At 42.3% G+C, this 14,522-nt stretch overlaps 1 protein-coding gene across 2 annotated transcripts in view; it reads left to right on the forward strand.

Moving 5' to 3' along the window:
• The window catches only part of LOC149455655 (cytochrome P450 2K4-like), a 58,256-nt gene that overhangs the window by 27,598 nt on the left and 16,136 nt on the right, over positions 1-14,522 (forward strand). For both annotated transcript variants that reach the window (XM_089686049.1, XM_089686050.1), the window contains exons 6-8: positions 3,238-3,387; positions 9,844-10,004; positions 10,709-10,885. In XM_089686049.1, the coding sequence (XP_089542175.1) occupies positions 3,238-3,387; positions 9,844-10,004; positions 10,709-10,885 (488 nt within the window). The remainder of the gene's footprint in view (positions 1-3,237; positions 3,388-9,843; positions 10,005-10,708; positions 10,886-14,522) is intronic.

Here is a 14,522-nt window from a genome sequence, read left to right on the forward strand (position 1 = left end):
TGCACAGTTGCAAGACTCTGGAGGACTCTACACCTTGATGTCTGTGGGACTCCAGAGGCACCAGCAGCTTCAAATATCTGTTTGCTGCTATGTAATGGTATTTTAGCAGCTGCTCTCTTGATCCGATGCATGGATCTGGCAGAAATCTTCCTCAATGTGCCTTTATCTGCATGAACCTGTCTGTGCTCTGAATCAGCCACAAATCTCTTAATAGTGCGATGATCACGCTTAAGTTTTCGTGAAATATCGAATGTTTTCATACCTCGTCCAAGGCATTGAACTATTTCACTTTTTTCGGCAGCAGAGAGATCCTTTTTCTTCCCCATATTGCTTGAAAATGGTGATCTGCTTAATAATGTGGAACACCCTCCTTTAGTAGTTTTTCCTTAAATTGGGCTCACCGGCCAATCTAATTATCACAGGTGTCCGAGATTGTTTTCAGTGGTCAAAAGAGCCCTGACACACAATGCCATCCATGAGTTAAACTGAAAAACAAAATATTTCATCTTTGTGACACTTAAATAGAATTTGCATAATAATTTGGAAAGCGGTGTATTGCTCAAAGAGTTGCTGTCATGTACCTCAAATACCTGGAAGGTATAAACATTCTACTACTTTAAGTAGAAAAAAAGAGTGGACCCTGATGATGTCTTCTATGCCGAAACACGTTGGGTGAGGCTAACAAACCTGGCGTCATCACGCAGACTTTTTTGGAATTCAGATCAGAAGAAGTACCTTTGCTAATTGGATGTATGTAATGTAAGATTGCCTTGCTGGGATTTTTTTGCCTGTTTTACAGTGCCTTATACATGTTTTTCCTGTGCTTGCGTGGGTTTCCTCTGTGTACTCCGGTTTCATCCCACACTCCAAAGACATGCTGGTAGGTTAATTGGCTCCTATCTAAATTGGCCCTACTATGTGTACGTATGAATGTGCGTTAGGGACCTTAGATTGTAAGCTCCTTGAAGGCAGGGACTGATTTGATTGTACAATATATATATGTAAAGCACTGCGTAAATTGATGGAGCTATACAAGTACCTGAAATAAGTAAATGAAATATTTTAAAACAGATTTGGAGCTATTACCCTATACAATTTGTTTCTTCTTCTTCATGTCATTATTGTGGGGAAAAACATGGGCATCTTTCAAGATCTTTCAAGATGTCTAAACAACAAATAACCCACGCTACTATACACAAAACAAGTTGTGACCAAAATATTGTGCAAAAAAAAAACTATTGTGCTAAAGAATCCCGCTGCTCAAACATGAAATACACTAATAGAAAATAATAATAATTAACCCCTTCCCGCCGGCGCCTCCCGGCCCTTTAAGAGTTTCAGAAGCCGGGAGGCGGGACGGGCGGGGTTTAGGGATCGTGTGACCGCCGTGACGCGTCATCACAGCGGTCACATGATCGGGAAAGGTCCCGATTGAAAGAGCAGACCGGGACCTTTCCATGAGTACCGAACATGTGTGCTGAGAGCGCGCAGGGTGCGCGCTCTCAGCACATATGTTTTTTTTAATTGCACGCAAATGTGCGGCCGCTCGGCATCTAGGCCCAGATGCGGGGAGGCCGCACATTTGTGCGCTGCCAGCGAGAAGAGGTTAATAAACACAGTGCATTACAAATAAAGTCCATGTATCTAGTGCTTCGTGCTTGTGTACTTCAATAAGTGTCACATGCGCTGAAAAAAACCAATGCCAATGTCCTGTGCTCTGAAACAAATTTAAATCACGTTGTGCTCGGTGCTCCCTCCCCTGTGCACTCCTCACTCACCAGATGAGGTGGACTTCTAGTTTTATGGGCTTAAGAGTCAGAAAATGCTTTTCTCTGGTGGGATGTGCTCACAGATGTTTCCAGGATTCAATAGAGTACTGGTTCCATAGTTGTAATAGGAAAGGTTCAGCCCGTCAGTGTATTCCGTTTACTATCAGATATGTATCAAAGGGAAGCAAAAGGAACACTAATAGTGTAATATTGTCATGCCACTTATTAGCTATGATAAAATATATATTTCACTCACATTCCATAAACAACAAATACCCTTGTAGTAATAATTTAGTATCCTCAGATAACATCAAAAAAGGTGATGCAGTATCCTAAAATGGTTCCAAGCAACCAGAAATTGCATCAACGCGTTTCAATCCTTCTGCAGGGTGTCCTCATAGAAATGAGGATTTTTCAGAGCATGTAACACTGTTATTGAAGTACACGAGAATGAAGCACTAGATATATGGACTTTATTTGTAATGCAATATTTATTAATTATTATCTTCCAAGATGTGTGTATGCTGGAGAAAAACCTTTTCACCCTTTAAGTGCAGTTTGACCATACATTATATGATGGTCATGTTAATCTGGTACCAGGGGAGCAATTGTTGGTGGATGTCTTTGCTTACTGTTGCCCTCAAGAAGTGGATTGTTTGGTGTGTTTTTCCTCTGATAGTACTACAAGGAGTGGATTATTATAACACACTTTTTGGTGTACATGTACACTTAATGGACACTTTTCATTTGGTCACCTAAGTTTATTGAACTTTGGTATTTATTTATCACATTTATTGATTGATGAAGACTTTACATGCTTATGTCTTGACACATTTTAATGTATATGCACATAAGTTTGCATTTTCTATAGCGCTGCTCTTTATTTTTACCGTTTTACTTCTATTTGGTATCACAGATTTTTGTGCTGGCAGCTTACCAAAATTCCACCCAAGTACAGGGATTCTCCCTCTATTATATTTAGTTTTTTGTATATTTCATATAACTATACATTCCTCAAAACATTGTGTTATATTTGGAAGCATGGTGGCCTTCCACTGTTTTTATTGTGAAAAAACATGTCCTAAATGGAATAAAAACTTGTCCTTGAAATAAATTATCTATTTTGGCACATTAAGTATTGTAATATTTATACATTGCAGGTGTTTTAAGTGCATGACAGCCCCTCTTTGTAATAGAACTAATATGTTATAATATGTGTTTGGGATGTTCATCACTGCAACAATTAATAATGTAGGATCACCACATATCAATTTTTTAATAGAGATTTCTTTAAATTCTGCTGTAGTGGATCACACATACTGTAAAATAAGCTATACTGAATTGTTTGTTGGTTGGAATACTTTTTCAGTGTATGCTGCCTGACTGCATAACAGTAATAAAAAAGCAGCTCCCTGGTTGCCTGGAATTGCCCTTTAGACTGACAGAATGTATGTTTTATTTTTTTTAGGTCTTATATTCTCTAATGGTAATAACTGGAAAGCCATGAGACGATTCACTCTTTCTACACTGCGAGATTTAGGGATGGGGAAGAGAACAATAGAGGATAAGATCACTGAAGAGTGCCACAATTTGACAAAAGTTCTTAAAGCCTACAAAGGTCAGTAGTAATCCATTTTGGTAGAGGGTCCTGAGACTGCATTATCCTGATTTGCGTTGCATTCCTAGATGCAGCAGGTCCTGCTAAAATGTATATGTTTTCAAACATATGTTTGAACAGTACTGCATTCAAATGCAAAAGACAACATTTGACCATCTACACAATCCTATATATTTCATATCCCCTGTTCTCACTATCATTATACAGTTTGTACCCAGGAGACAGGACCATACTACACCTATTTTTTCTTAGATTCTTCAGACTTCTCACACATGCACATACTCAGGAAGTGCCTTCCTGTCATTGACAGCACCCCCCTCCTCCCCGCCTTTTTTCTTGGGGAGATTCCTCTCCTATGAAATCAGACCGAAGCTCTTAACTAGAATCTTCTATTAGCTGGTGTCTAGTCCCTGATAGTGAGCAGTCACAAGTTGGCATCTTCCTTTCAAGGTTCCATTTATACAACCCGGACAATCTCCCTCTTACACGGGCTCTTTAATGATAACAGATTAACTTGAAATTCATATATGAGAACTGCTGTAAATGTGAATTATAATTGTGTAGCACTACCCCCTTGAGGGCCCTTGAGTATTTTGGGGTTCCCTGTGTGTCCTGAGCCTGCTTTGAAAACTCAACCCCTGCTGACACCACCATAAACCTTTGACTAGGAGGACCCCCTCTAGGTTGGAACCATAAAATAAACACACAGGATTCAGGGTGAACAGGTATTCTGGTTGTATTAAGGTCACAATATAAAGAGAGCAGGCGCAACAAAAAAAAGCAGTAAATGTGCATGAAATAACCGTTAAATGTTCTAGAGCAGTGGTTCTCAACCTGTGGGTTGCGACCCCTTTGGGGGTCGAATGACCCTTTCACAGGGGTCCCCTAAGACCATCAGAAAACACATATTTCCGATGTGTAAAGAGCAGCTACTGTGTAGAAAGGAGCTGCTGTGTTGAAAGCAGCTACTCTGTTAAAAGCAGCTACTGTGTTGAAAGCAGCAGTATTGGAGGTAAAACGACACTTATGAATTATAATTACTGGGTAAATAATTTTATGGTTGGGGGTCACCACAACATGAGGAACTGTATTAAAGGGCCACGGCATTAGGAAGGTTGAGAACCACTGTTCTAGAGGGTTTAACAAAATTTTGTAACACAGTATCAATTTTAGAAAATCCCAAATTCCCTGCAGAATCAGAATTTAAATTCAGTCCCACCCCCTGAGATGTCTCTATCCAAGGGAGCCAAGAGAAACTATCAAATTGTCAGGCTAACTCACCTTGGGCTCTCTGGAGATGAATTCATGAAAAGCAGTAATGTCCCTTTTTGTATCTATTTTACCAAAAGTGTCCAATTTTTTACACGCTCGATGGGGCTCTAGTTGGTGCACATTAAGATTCAGATCCCTCCTTGTGTGAAAGTACGTTTCCCTCTAGATGGTGTAATCTAAGGAAAAAAAGAGAAGACTCATTCTTAGAGTGATGTGGAATTTAAATGAAATCTCTTCAGCACAAAGGGTGAAGGCAAAGATTTATTGATATTGTAGAAAGGGGTGAAAGCTGACTTTAGCAGAGACTGACTCCTCCTAAAAGGAGGTAAACTAAACTGAGGAAGCAAATTCCTTTGAAGTTACAAGAGACTTGAAAAGAGATACTAATGTGACTCTGTCTTCAGGGTGCCTATACTGTACCAGGGTCCTACAGCTCAGGAGGCTAATACAGCACTAATTAGTAGGCCACAATATAGAATAAGCTGGGCAGCTTGGGTCCCAGTGTGATAAGTTGTTTAGTAAGGTGTACTAAACTGAAAGAAACAATTAAACTTAACACAGTCACTTGCGACTTGTAATTATCTGGGTTTGGAACCCTCTCACCCAATCTGTAGCCTCAGTAGCATAACAGGTAGTCTCTCAGTAGGGTTTCACCCATGTTCTCTTGGTCCTTCTGGTAAGAAGCAATGCCAGTGGCTGCACCATGATCCTCCTGCCTGCAGAGTTGTCTGTCCTACTTGTCAGAGATACCAGCAGTCTGTGATCCTTCTTTACTTTTCCGCTCTGCAGCCTGGCCTGGCCTGGCCTGGCCTGGAACTCCAGCATCCCACATGGCCTTCTCCATACACATTCTCTGTTCCTCACCATCCCCCTCCTTCCTGTAAAGTTCCTGGGCTTCTGAATATATATGTTCCCACCCCTTTGCCAGCTCTTCTGGGAAATGTGGTCTGCTCACTCCTTGTCTGAGCACAAAAATCCTGCTACCAGTTTATAAGTTCAACAAGGTTTTTCTTCAAGCTTAGCTGAATCGCATAACACTGCTATCCCTTAGCATCCTGCAACCAGTGTTAATGCAGGGTGTTACAATTGTTTATATCATAACCTGTTAGCAGGGAAGTAGAGCAGTCTAGAACATTTCTACATGCAATGAATTATTTTTGCAATAGTTCTTGTGGAAGGTGTAACCTGGACTGTAGCTGATAACTGCTGTGGTACCTCCTTCTTTGTTACTGCTGTATTATCCTTTTGCAGTGTGGCCATGGTTACCCTGAATATTCATTAATGCAGAAGTGCAGCAGTCATCTTTAGTGAGATCACTTTGCAATGCTCATCTATGGAGTGTCACCAGCTCAGGGGTCTAGATTGGCTGATTGGCTGATGCAACAGATCAAGGATAAATGGTATGCAGGCTGATGGGGATGTATGCCCTAGCACAGCATAGCACTGGTTCTGGGAGGAAAAGAGGAACTACATTTCCCAGAGGGTTGAGGGGACTGGTGGGCTCAATTGGAGAGACAGGTGGCAACATCATGAAGAAAGGAGAGAGAAAGTTAAGGGTTGTTGCAGCTGTGTGGGACCATGTGCTGCTGCAAACATTTCCTGTGCTAAAGCGTAAGAGAGAGCACCACAAGGTTGCAGTGCTGTGTGGTGAGGGTTTGCTGTGGCTATATGAAACTGTGCTGCCCAGTAGAAGAGTGCTGATCAGAAACTTCTGCTGCCATCATACTCTGTCCAATGCTAGATGTGAGGCAGTGTTGCCATCCCCCATTACTTTTGTTTTTACTATCGGAGTGCATTTTTTTACTGACAACCCAAAATATAACATATACATATTAGAAACTAAAAGAAATGATATTTAAAGCATAAAAACAATAGATAAAAGTTAAAGATGCCGGTAACAAGTAATATGCTTGTCCTTACAATGATGCAGCATGCAGGATGTATGCAGAGAGGCAGCATGCAGGATTTTTGGTGCACTTTCAGAAAATGCAGCAAAAAAAACGCGCAACCTAAAATAAATCTAAGTGAACACAGCTAAAAACATGGGTAAAATGAGGGAAAATGGTGTATACACCAGCACTATGAGTAAACAGCAGCACACCAATGTGAACTCAGTTAAAAACACAAAGGACCAAGTACTTTGGCTGATGAAACAAAACTAAACTTTTTGGCTGCAGTTATGACAGGTACTGCTTTGGGGAGGGAATTCAAAGTAAGAAAGAGGGGGTGGGAGAGAGGCTTGAGAGAAAAGGGCAGGAAGGGAGGGAATGGGGAGAGACAAGGACCCCTGATCATCAAGAGAGGACCACTGGGGGCATGGTGTCATGCAAGGCCAATGAGGACAATGCACAGCTGGAGTCTCAACATTGTGCCACAGAGTCTCTTCCTCAATGGACACCGCGTGGTGCAGATAGACAAAAGGACGCAGTGAGTATACAGCCTAAGGCCAAAACCAGGCTCCCCCCACGGATATGCTGTTCTATGCCCGGAAGCTGTCGGGGCAGGCCCTTGATGAGGATATAGAGGCCTCTCCTGAAAATTTTCACGCTGAACAGAAGGGCGAAGTGCAGACCACTGGCCTCTCTGCCATTACAACCCAGGCCAACCATCTATTTAGAGATGCAGAGAAGGAGGAGGAGGAGGATGGTAAGCAACCCACCCTTGCAGAAATACAGTACTTAGGGCTGTCCACAAATGCACTGCCTCTGTGAACACCCTGAAGGAACATTTCGGAGGGGGTGAAGGAAGAAGTGGGCCTAATCTGGCAGGATTTGCAAAAGATTAGAGAGCGCACAACGGCCACTGAAAGAAGAATTAGTGATCTGGAAGATAAGCTTTCCCTGCTTATACGAGACACACATGTCAATGCCAGGCTAGCCACAGCCAATGGTTTGAGAACAGAGAACACTGAAAATAATTTGAGATGAAATAATGTCTCGATTGTGGGATTACCCGAGAAGGTGGAGGGTAAAGATCTCACAGAATTTGTGGAGCAGTGGCTACTTGAGATCTTTGGCAAGGAGACCTTTACCCCTTTATATTTAGTAGAAAGAGCACACAGAGTTCCATCTAGTCTCCTACCACCAGGCAATCCACCACGGTTGCTGCTGGCATGTCTCTTGAATGATAAAGATAAAGAAATTGTTCTTCAGTTGGCTAGAGAATGCCACAACATCCAGTACAATGGAGCCATAATTTCTTTCTATCCAGATTTTTCAGCTAATGTCAAGTGGCGCCCAGCGTGCTTTGCAGATGTCAAGAAGTGACTTCAAAGGCTACAGGTACATTACATTATGCTATTCCTGGCTAAGCTCTGCATCACGGCCAGAGGACAGCCACAGTTTTACGAAAATGCTGCGGATCGATGCTAATGAAAATGTTCTCCAGAAAACAACGAGAGAAGCTGCTGAGAAGGATGGATATGCTGCAAATTTCACATAGTCCATGACCTCTGAAGCTGCCTTCCTGATGTTTTCTACTCATAAAGTCCCAGCTGGGAGTGTAGTACATCATGTTCCTATTGAGAGCAAGTGACAGCAAGTTGTCCTAGCTGCTGAATTCTCACCATGATAGTTCCAAGCTCTATATGGATCTACTCAACTGTTTTGGGGAAGGAGAGACCAGTTATCCTCCAATCCTATCTAATGACTCTGTTGTTCCTGTTTTTTTAGTTACTTTTCTTTATGTGCCATCCAGAGGCTGGGATAGCCAGGTGCAGTGGAGAGACTCCCGAAAGTTATGGCTTTGTGTCAGTCAGGCTGAAAGCACAACCGAACCAACTGTACCATGGCACTTTTTTGTTCTCATTTTTCTTCATTGTCATTCCAGAGCCTTTCAAACTGTTTCCCATAGGCCGGTGTAGCCTGTTGAGCATTCTTCAGAATTCATCTCAAATCCATCCCTGAATCTAAGCACTTAAGATCTGTGCAATAGCCAGCCAGATGTGGGGTTAATGACTTGTCAGCATGCAGCATACCACCAGAGTACTCTCAAAGCCCTAAATAACATAACCCCTCTGTCAAAATGACTTCAGTGCCTGTTTTATCTTGGAACATTAGAGGGACTCAGAACCCACTCAAGTGCACCATGGTCTCTACTGCTCTTTGCAAATATCTGCCAGCCATCTGTGCCCTACAACAAACCCATCTCACGCTGGACAGACTGTCTTGCCTGAATTTCTCCTGGGTGGGCTGAGCGTACCAATCCACTCACGCCTCACACCTTCAGTAAAAAAAAAAAGGACCACTGGCTATTACTGCTGGGCACTTGCTTGTGGGAGAGGACCCTTTCACAAACCTATGTGGAAACAGCTGTAGTTCAGAAAGTGCCTACTGTGGTTAGAGGCCACCCTGCGGACTGTGAACAACATCCATCGAGCAGCGTTAACCAGACTGCCATTACCAGTAATAAACAGGCACAGGGTGGTTTAAAACACAATATCATTTGTAACCAGGAGGATGACCAGAGGAACATTAAAGGTTACAGTGATGATGGTTACCACTATAGTGAAAATGCTAAGGCAGAGTTAGCTGAATGTTCTTTAGAGTTCCCATCATGAATAGTCTGCAAAGGAAGCATTGCCAACTACAGTACCAGGGTTACTAATCCAGGTGAAGGCAGATAGGGTGTAGAACATTAGGTTATGATCAGCAAGAGAGCGGGGAAGAAAACAGGGGGGATCAAGAGAGCAGAGAAGGGCAAGGGGAGGAGAAGAAAGAGGAGATGGGAGTAGAGCAAAGAGAGGGGAAGTAGAAAACAGAGAAAGGAGAGGAGTGAAGGAAGAATGATAAGGAAATGACCCAAGAATGATTAGACAGGGCAGGTACCCTCTTCTGGAAAGAGAGCCAAAATAATGTTGACTTACTGAGGTAGGGAAAATTTATTCAGTTATGCATCCATGCAGATGAAAAATTGCCAGGGCCTCCAGGTTTCCGTGAAGGACTCTTCAGTATTACACAGGGTGGCTGTGAAGTCCTCCATATTCCTAAAGTCATTTACCCTGGAGAAACACAGAAACAATGTGGGATGACAATAATGTATTTCCAGCAAAGTGGAATGCAGGCCTTTGCCATATTCAGCAATTGAATGTAACCCTTTTAAATTACCTTTTTTTGACCCTTGTTGTTTAGAATTATGTTCATGACAAAACTATGAGTTTTAATTATGTCTCTGGTTGTATTCCAGGAAAACCATTTGAAAACACCATGATAATGAATGCTGCTGTGTCCAACATCATTGTGTCTATATTGCTTGGTCATCGCTTTGACTATGATGATCCAAAACTTCGGAGGCTTTTGACAATAATCAATGATAATGCCAGAATTGCTGGTTCTCCAATGGTTTTGGTAAGGTTATTTTTAGTGCAACATTTTAACATGATACTGAAGGCCTCAGGTACATAAAACAGGCAGCGTCAGGTGTCTTCTTGCTGCCCAGTTTCTTTTCAAACCATCAAGAAATCTACAAAACTTCAGAATTATATTAAACAATTATCATCCAAATAGTTTTATTAGCCTATTACCCCCCCCCCCCCTTCTGCTCTTCACATTGTCCCTAACCTTTCCATTGAAGCAGGATTACAGCTAAATATACCAAGATATAAGTGAGTAGTCTATTAAACGATAATAATAATAAGAAAATACGCTTTTGCTGAAATATTAAGCTTTAATTCAGAAATTTACCCAGCATGACCAGCATCATTCAACCCACTTCTTCTTAGCCCAGGTTGTCCTGAATCCACCCCGACCTGTGACTGGACAGTGAAAGGAGAAGCAGCAGAGTAATGAGCTCATCTCTCTGCCACACTTCTTTCTCCTTCTATCATAATGCTTCTTGGCAGCACAGGAACTGATTGACTCCTTGTACTGCTTTTTTCCTCTTGCACTCCAGTACTGTTATACAGGGATTGCAAAAGGCACATTCAGGTATTTACACTGTTTGCTTTAAAAAAATACATGTACTTTATAAATGTACAATTTGTGTTTATTCTGCTGACAACTTATGGTTACTCATCATTATCAGAAAACTAACTGTATGTTTCTTCCTTTAGTTGTACAATGCATTTCCATCTCTGGTCCGATGGCTGCCCGGGAATCACAGAGAACTCATACCAAATGTAGAGGAATTTCATGATTTTATCAGAGAAACCTTCACCAAGCAGAGGAATCAGCTGGATGTCAATGATCAGAGGAATTTCATTGATGTCTTCCTTGTCAAACAAAAGGAGGTACAGTATATAATATGTTACTTCATACAGAACCTACCTGTTTTTAATTGCTAATTTTCAGTAAAGTTATAAGGGGGCAGGTTCAACTGATAATGACAGCAGGAAACCATGCACAAGGAATAGTCCTAGCAGATTTCTCCTGCACTTTTATTCAGCAAGGCAGCAAACAAGAACATCCCAGTGCAGAAGGACTTTCTACTGCAGATCCATAGCACAAGCCAAAAACATCTGTTGATCCAAGCCACTAAACTAAAGCCAGAATATGCATGCTCATAGTGTTCTGTCAGCAGTCAGTCTTTTACCCCAGCAGTGGGCTTTGACAGGAAAGAGAGAACAAGAGCGAGCAAGAGAGAGAGAGAGAGAGAGAGAGCCTGCAGACCCTTGAGTCCTGGTCAGCTCATATGGAAAAAAGGCCCGTGCATAGCTCAGATTAATTAATGAGGTTTGGTTAGCAGGTAAGATGTGGGCCTATTAAAGCTTTATCACACCCAAAGCTCTACAAAGCCTCCAGACTCCAGGACTCAGACAAAAACTTATTAAGATGTGAGAAACTGCACACAAATCATGAAGGCTCTCACCATGTGCACCAGTCAATGCATCAAAAGGCTTAAGCCTCCTACACACGATGATAATACCAGATAAATGATCATCCTTTTTTTGGTGTTTTTTTTATTCTAGTCAATATGGCCTAGCCGGTCTACACCCAAATGGAAGGATTCTAGGAAGGATGGCATATCCCTATATATATCCCTCATATCGAAAATGAAGAGATTACCAAAGTTACAAAAATTCTCATACAATAGAATACAACTTAGGACAGTGTTTCTCAACCTTTTTTCAGTCAAGGCACCCTTAAAAATTATGGACAGTTCCAAGGCACCCTTTAAAATTATTGACAGTCTTGAAGCACCCCATTCTAAAAAGGGGTGCTTCAAGACTGTTCATAATTTTAAAAGGTCAACCCATTCTATATGTGAAACGTTTTATATAACACAGAAACATCCACACATGTAGGACACCTGTCACGTACCTGATTGGAGACTGAAATGACGAGGTCAGCCTCACTTGTGTCACTAGCCCTGACCCCACTGGAAGCGGAACAGAGGGAGTCTAGGGACCAGGGGGACAAGAGCGCCAGTAGATGATGTTTGCAGCTCTTGCAGTTGGAGACTTTGGAAGACTGATGAACTTCCAATTCAGGAACAGTAGTGATATGCAGAGCTGATCTGGTAGGTCGCTAGGTGTACACCAGAGTAAAACAGGAAGCTGGGATGGGAGACAGAAGCATTGTCATAGGAATAGCCGGGGTCATCAACGGGCAGACAGTGAGCTACCAAATCATAAGCAAGCCAAAGTCAGGAGCGAAGCCGAGGTAAGAAATAAGTATCAAGCAGGAGAGTAATCAGAATCAGGTCAGGAACAAACCGGGTCAGCAACAAGAAATCACACAGGAACGAGCAGGAAACAGAGAACAGCTGAAGACCAGTCAGCACTTAGCATAGGCCAAGGCACCCTTTAAATAGTCCGTCTGGCGCCAATCTTCACATTAGAGGTGATTTATTCTTCCAAAGCAAATACACTTTTGCACACTGGTACTGAGTAGTATTTTAGTGTTTCTCTTCTTCCTCAAACTAGGATGCTGTGCAGGCAGCTGATCCTCCTTATCAACTGATGATGTCAGTCATTGGTTGTCAGGGCGCCCACAGCTAAAAGGTCATAATGGTGTACAATGAAAACCTGGGGCTTTGTGTAACTAAAAGGCAGGCTTGTACACAAGTTTGGGCAATTTTTAGACATTTTTCCAAGGCACCCCTGAAGAAACCTCAAGGCACCCCAGGGTGCCTGGGCACCCTGGTTGAGAAAGGCTGACTTAGGAAATGATGTAATGTATTGTATTGTAATGCATAGCTCCCAACTGTCCTTGATTTCGAGGGACTGTCCCTCATTTGGAACAAAGTCCTTCTGTCCCTCTTTCCTCCTCATTTGTCCCTCTGATCTATATAGTTGTGTATAAAATGCATGACTTAGCTATCAAAAAGTGTTGCATAGTGCTAAATCTTTCATTCAATTTTTAAACTTCTGCATTTGTAAATTCCAAAAGCCAATATAAAGGAATAGTAGTGGTAAAAACGCACTTGTCGGATTAACCGACTGTTGGCGGGGGGGGGGGGGGGTGGTAGGGTGTGTGTCCTACAGAATGTTCGACCACGAACTTCGAATACGAACAATTTACTGAGCGGTATCTTACTGCATCTGAGTATGCGGTAATAAACTGCTCAGTTACTAGAATACCGCATGAGTTATATTTTTAAGTCATGCGGTATTTTAATAGTGAAACGTTTAATCATGACAGCTGACAGCTGAATGTAAAAAGAATTGTCGGCAATGCCCAACAATTAAAATTTTCTTAAAAACCATGGGGTTCCCCCTCCCATCTATACCAAGCCATTTGGGTCTGGTATTTTGAGGGGATTTTTTTTTTTTAATTTTTTTTAAATTTTTTTTTTTAAATGGCGTGGGGGCGTCCCCCCAAAATCCATACCGGACCCTTATCAGAGCATGCAGCCCAGCAGGTCAGGAAAGGGGAGGGGATGAGTGAGCACCCCCCTGAACTATACAAGGCCACATGCTCTTAACATGGGGGGGTGCTGTGGTGCAGGGGGCCCCCCCAAAGCGCTTTGTCCCCATGTTGATGGGGAAAAGGGTCTCTTCGGGCAGGGGCTTGTCGGAGTCTGGAAGCCCCCTTTAACAAGGGGGCCCCCGGATCCCCCCCCCCATGTGAATGACTATGCAGTATATTGTACAGCTACCTATTCACGAAAAAAAAAGTGTAGTGTAAAAAAGACAGGAGACAGTCTTTGAGAAGTCCTTTATTAAAAATTTAAATTAAAAATGTCCCCCGAAATAGATCCAACCTCAATCACGATGCTGGCTGCCACTGCCGACCTGAAAAAAGGAAAAAAAAACCCTGCTCCTGGCCATCTGAAAGCTACGCCACAATGACAGTTCTAAAATACTGTTGTGATGTCATCCTGTGCTGTGGTTGGCCAAAGCATTGCACCTGACCTGTGGTCAGGTGCATTGCTTTGACCAATCACAATGCACTATCAGGCGCAGTGCATTGTGGAGCATGGCGGGCGAACAGCCGTGTCGTTTGTGTGCCCAGCGAACCCACAAACGGTCAATGTTCGTCTCGAACATTCAGCCCAACACTACTAAGCAGTACACTGAAATATTTATCAATGTTCCTGAATTTTTACTGTACTGAAAAATAGTGCACTCCCGGTGCTTTAAGTCTCAAAGCTGTGTATGTGCAGTGTGAGATCATTCAAGGCATTGCTTCCTCTGACTGCTAGTCTTATAAGATCTAGTGAGAACTGGTGATGTCACTACTGTGCTTTCCACAGTTCTCCTTCCTGGAAAGAAAGCTGCAGACAAACATCTCCCTGCTTCTGCTTCGTCCATGTAACATTTTTTTTTCCTCAGTTGCCTATTTAAAGAGCAGCTTTAAAAATTCAGGTACTCTAACAAAATCCTCTTTTATACACTGTTAAAATATACCAAGTCAGGTTAGCAAGAGTGTTGTGTGAGAGATAATCTTCTCAAACAGTGGAGGAGGTTTGGGGGGACCTTAAAT

This window comes from Staurois parvus, unplaced genomic scaffold (assembly GCF_062004578.1).
Source record: "Staurois parvus isolate SC_StPar_1 unplaced genomic scaffold, SC_StPar_1.0 ptg000390l, whole genome shotgun sequence".
Classification (NCBI taxonomy): Eukaryota; Metazoa; Chordata; class Amphibia; order Anura; family Ranidae; genus Staurois; species Staurois parvus.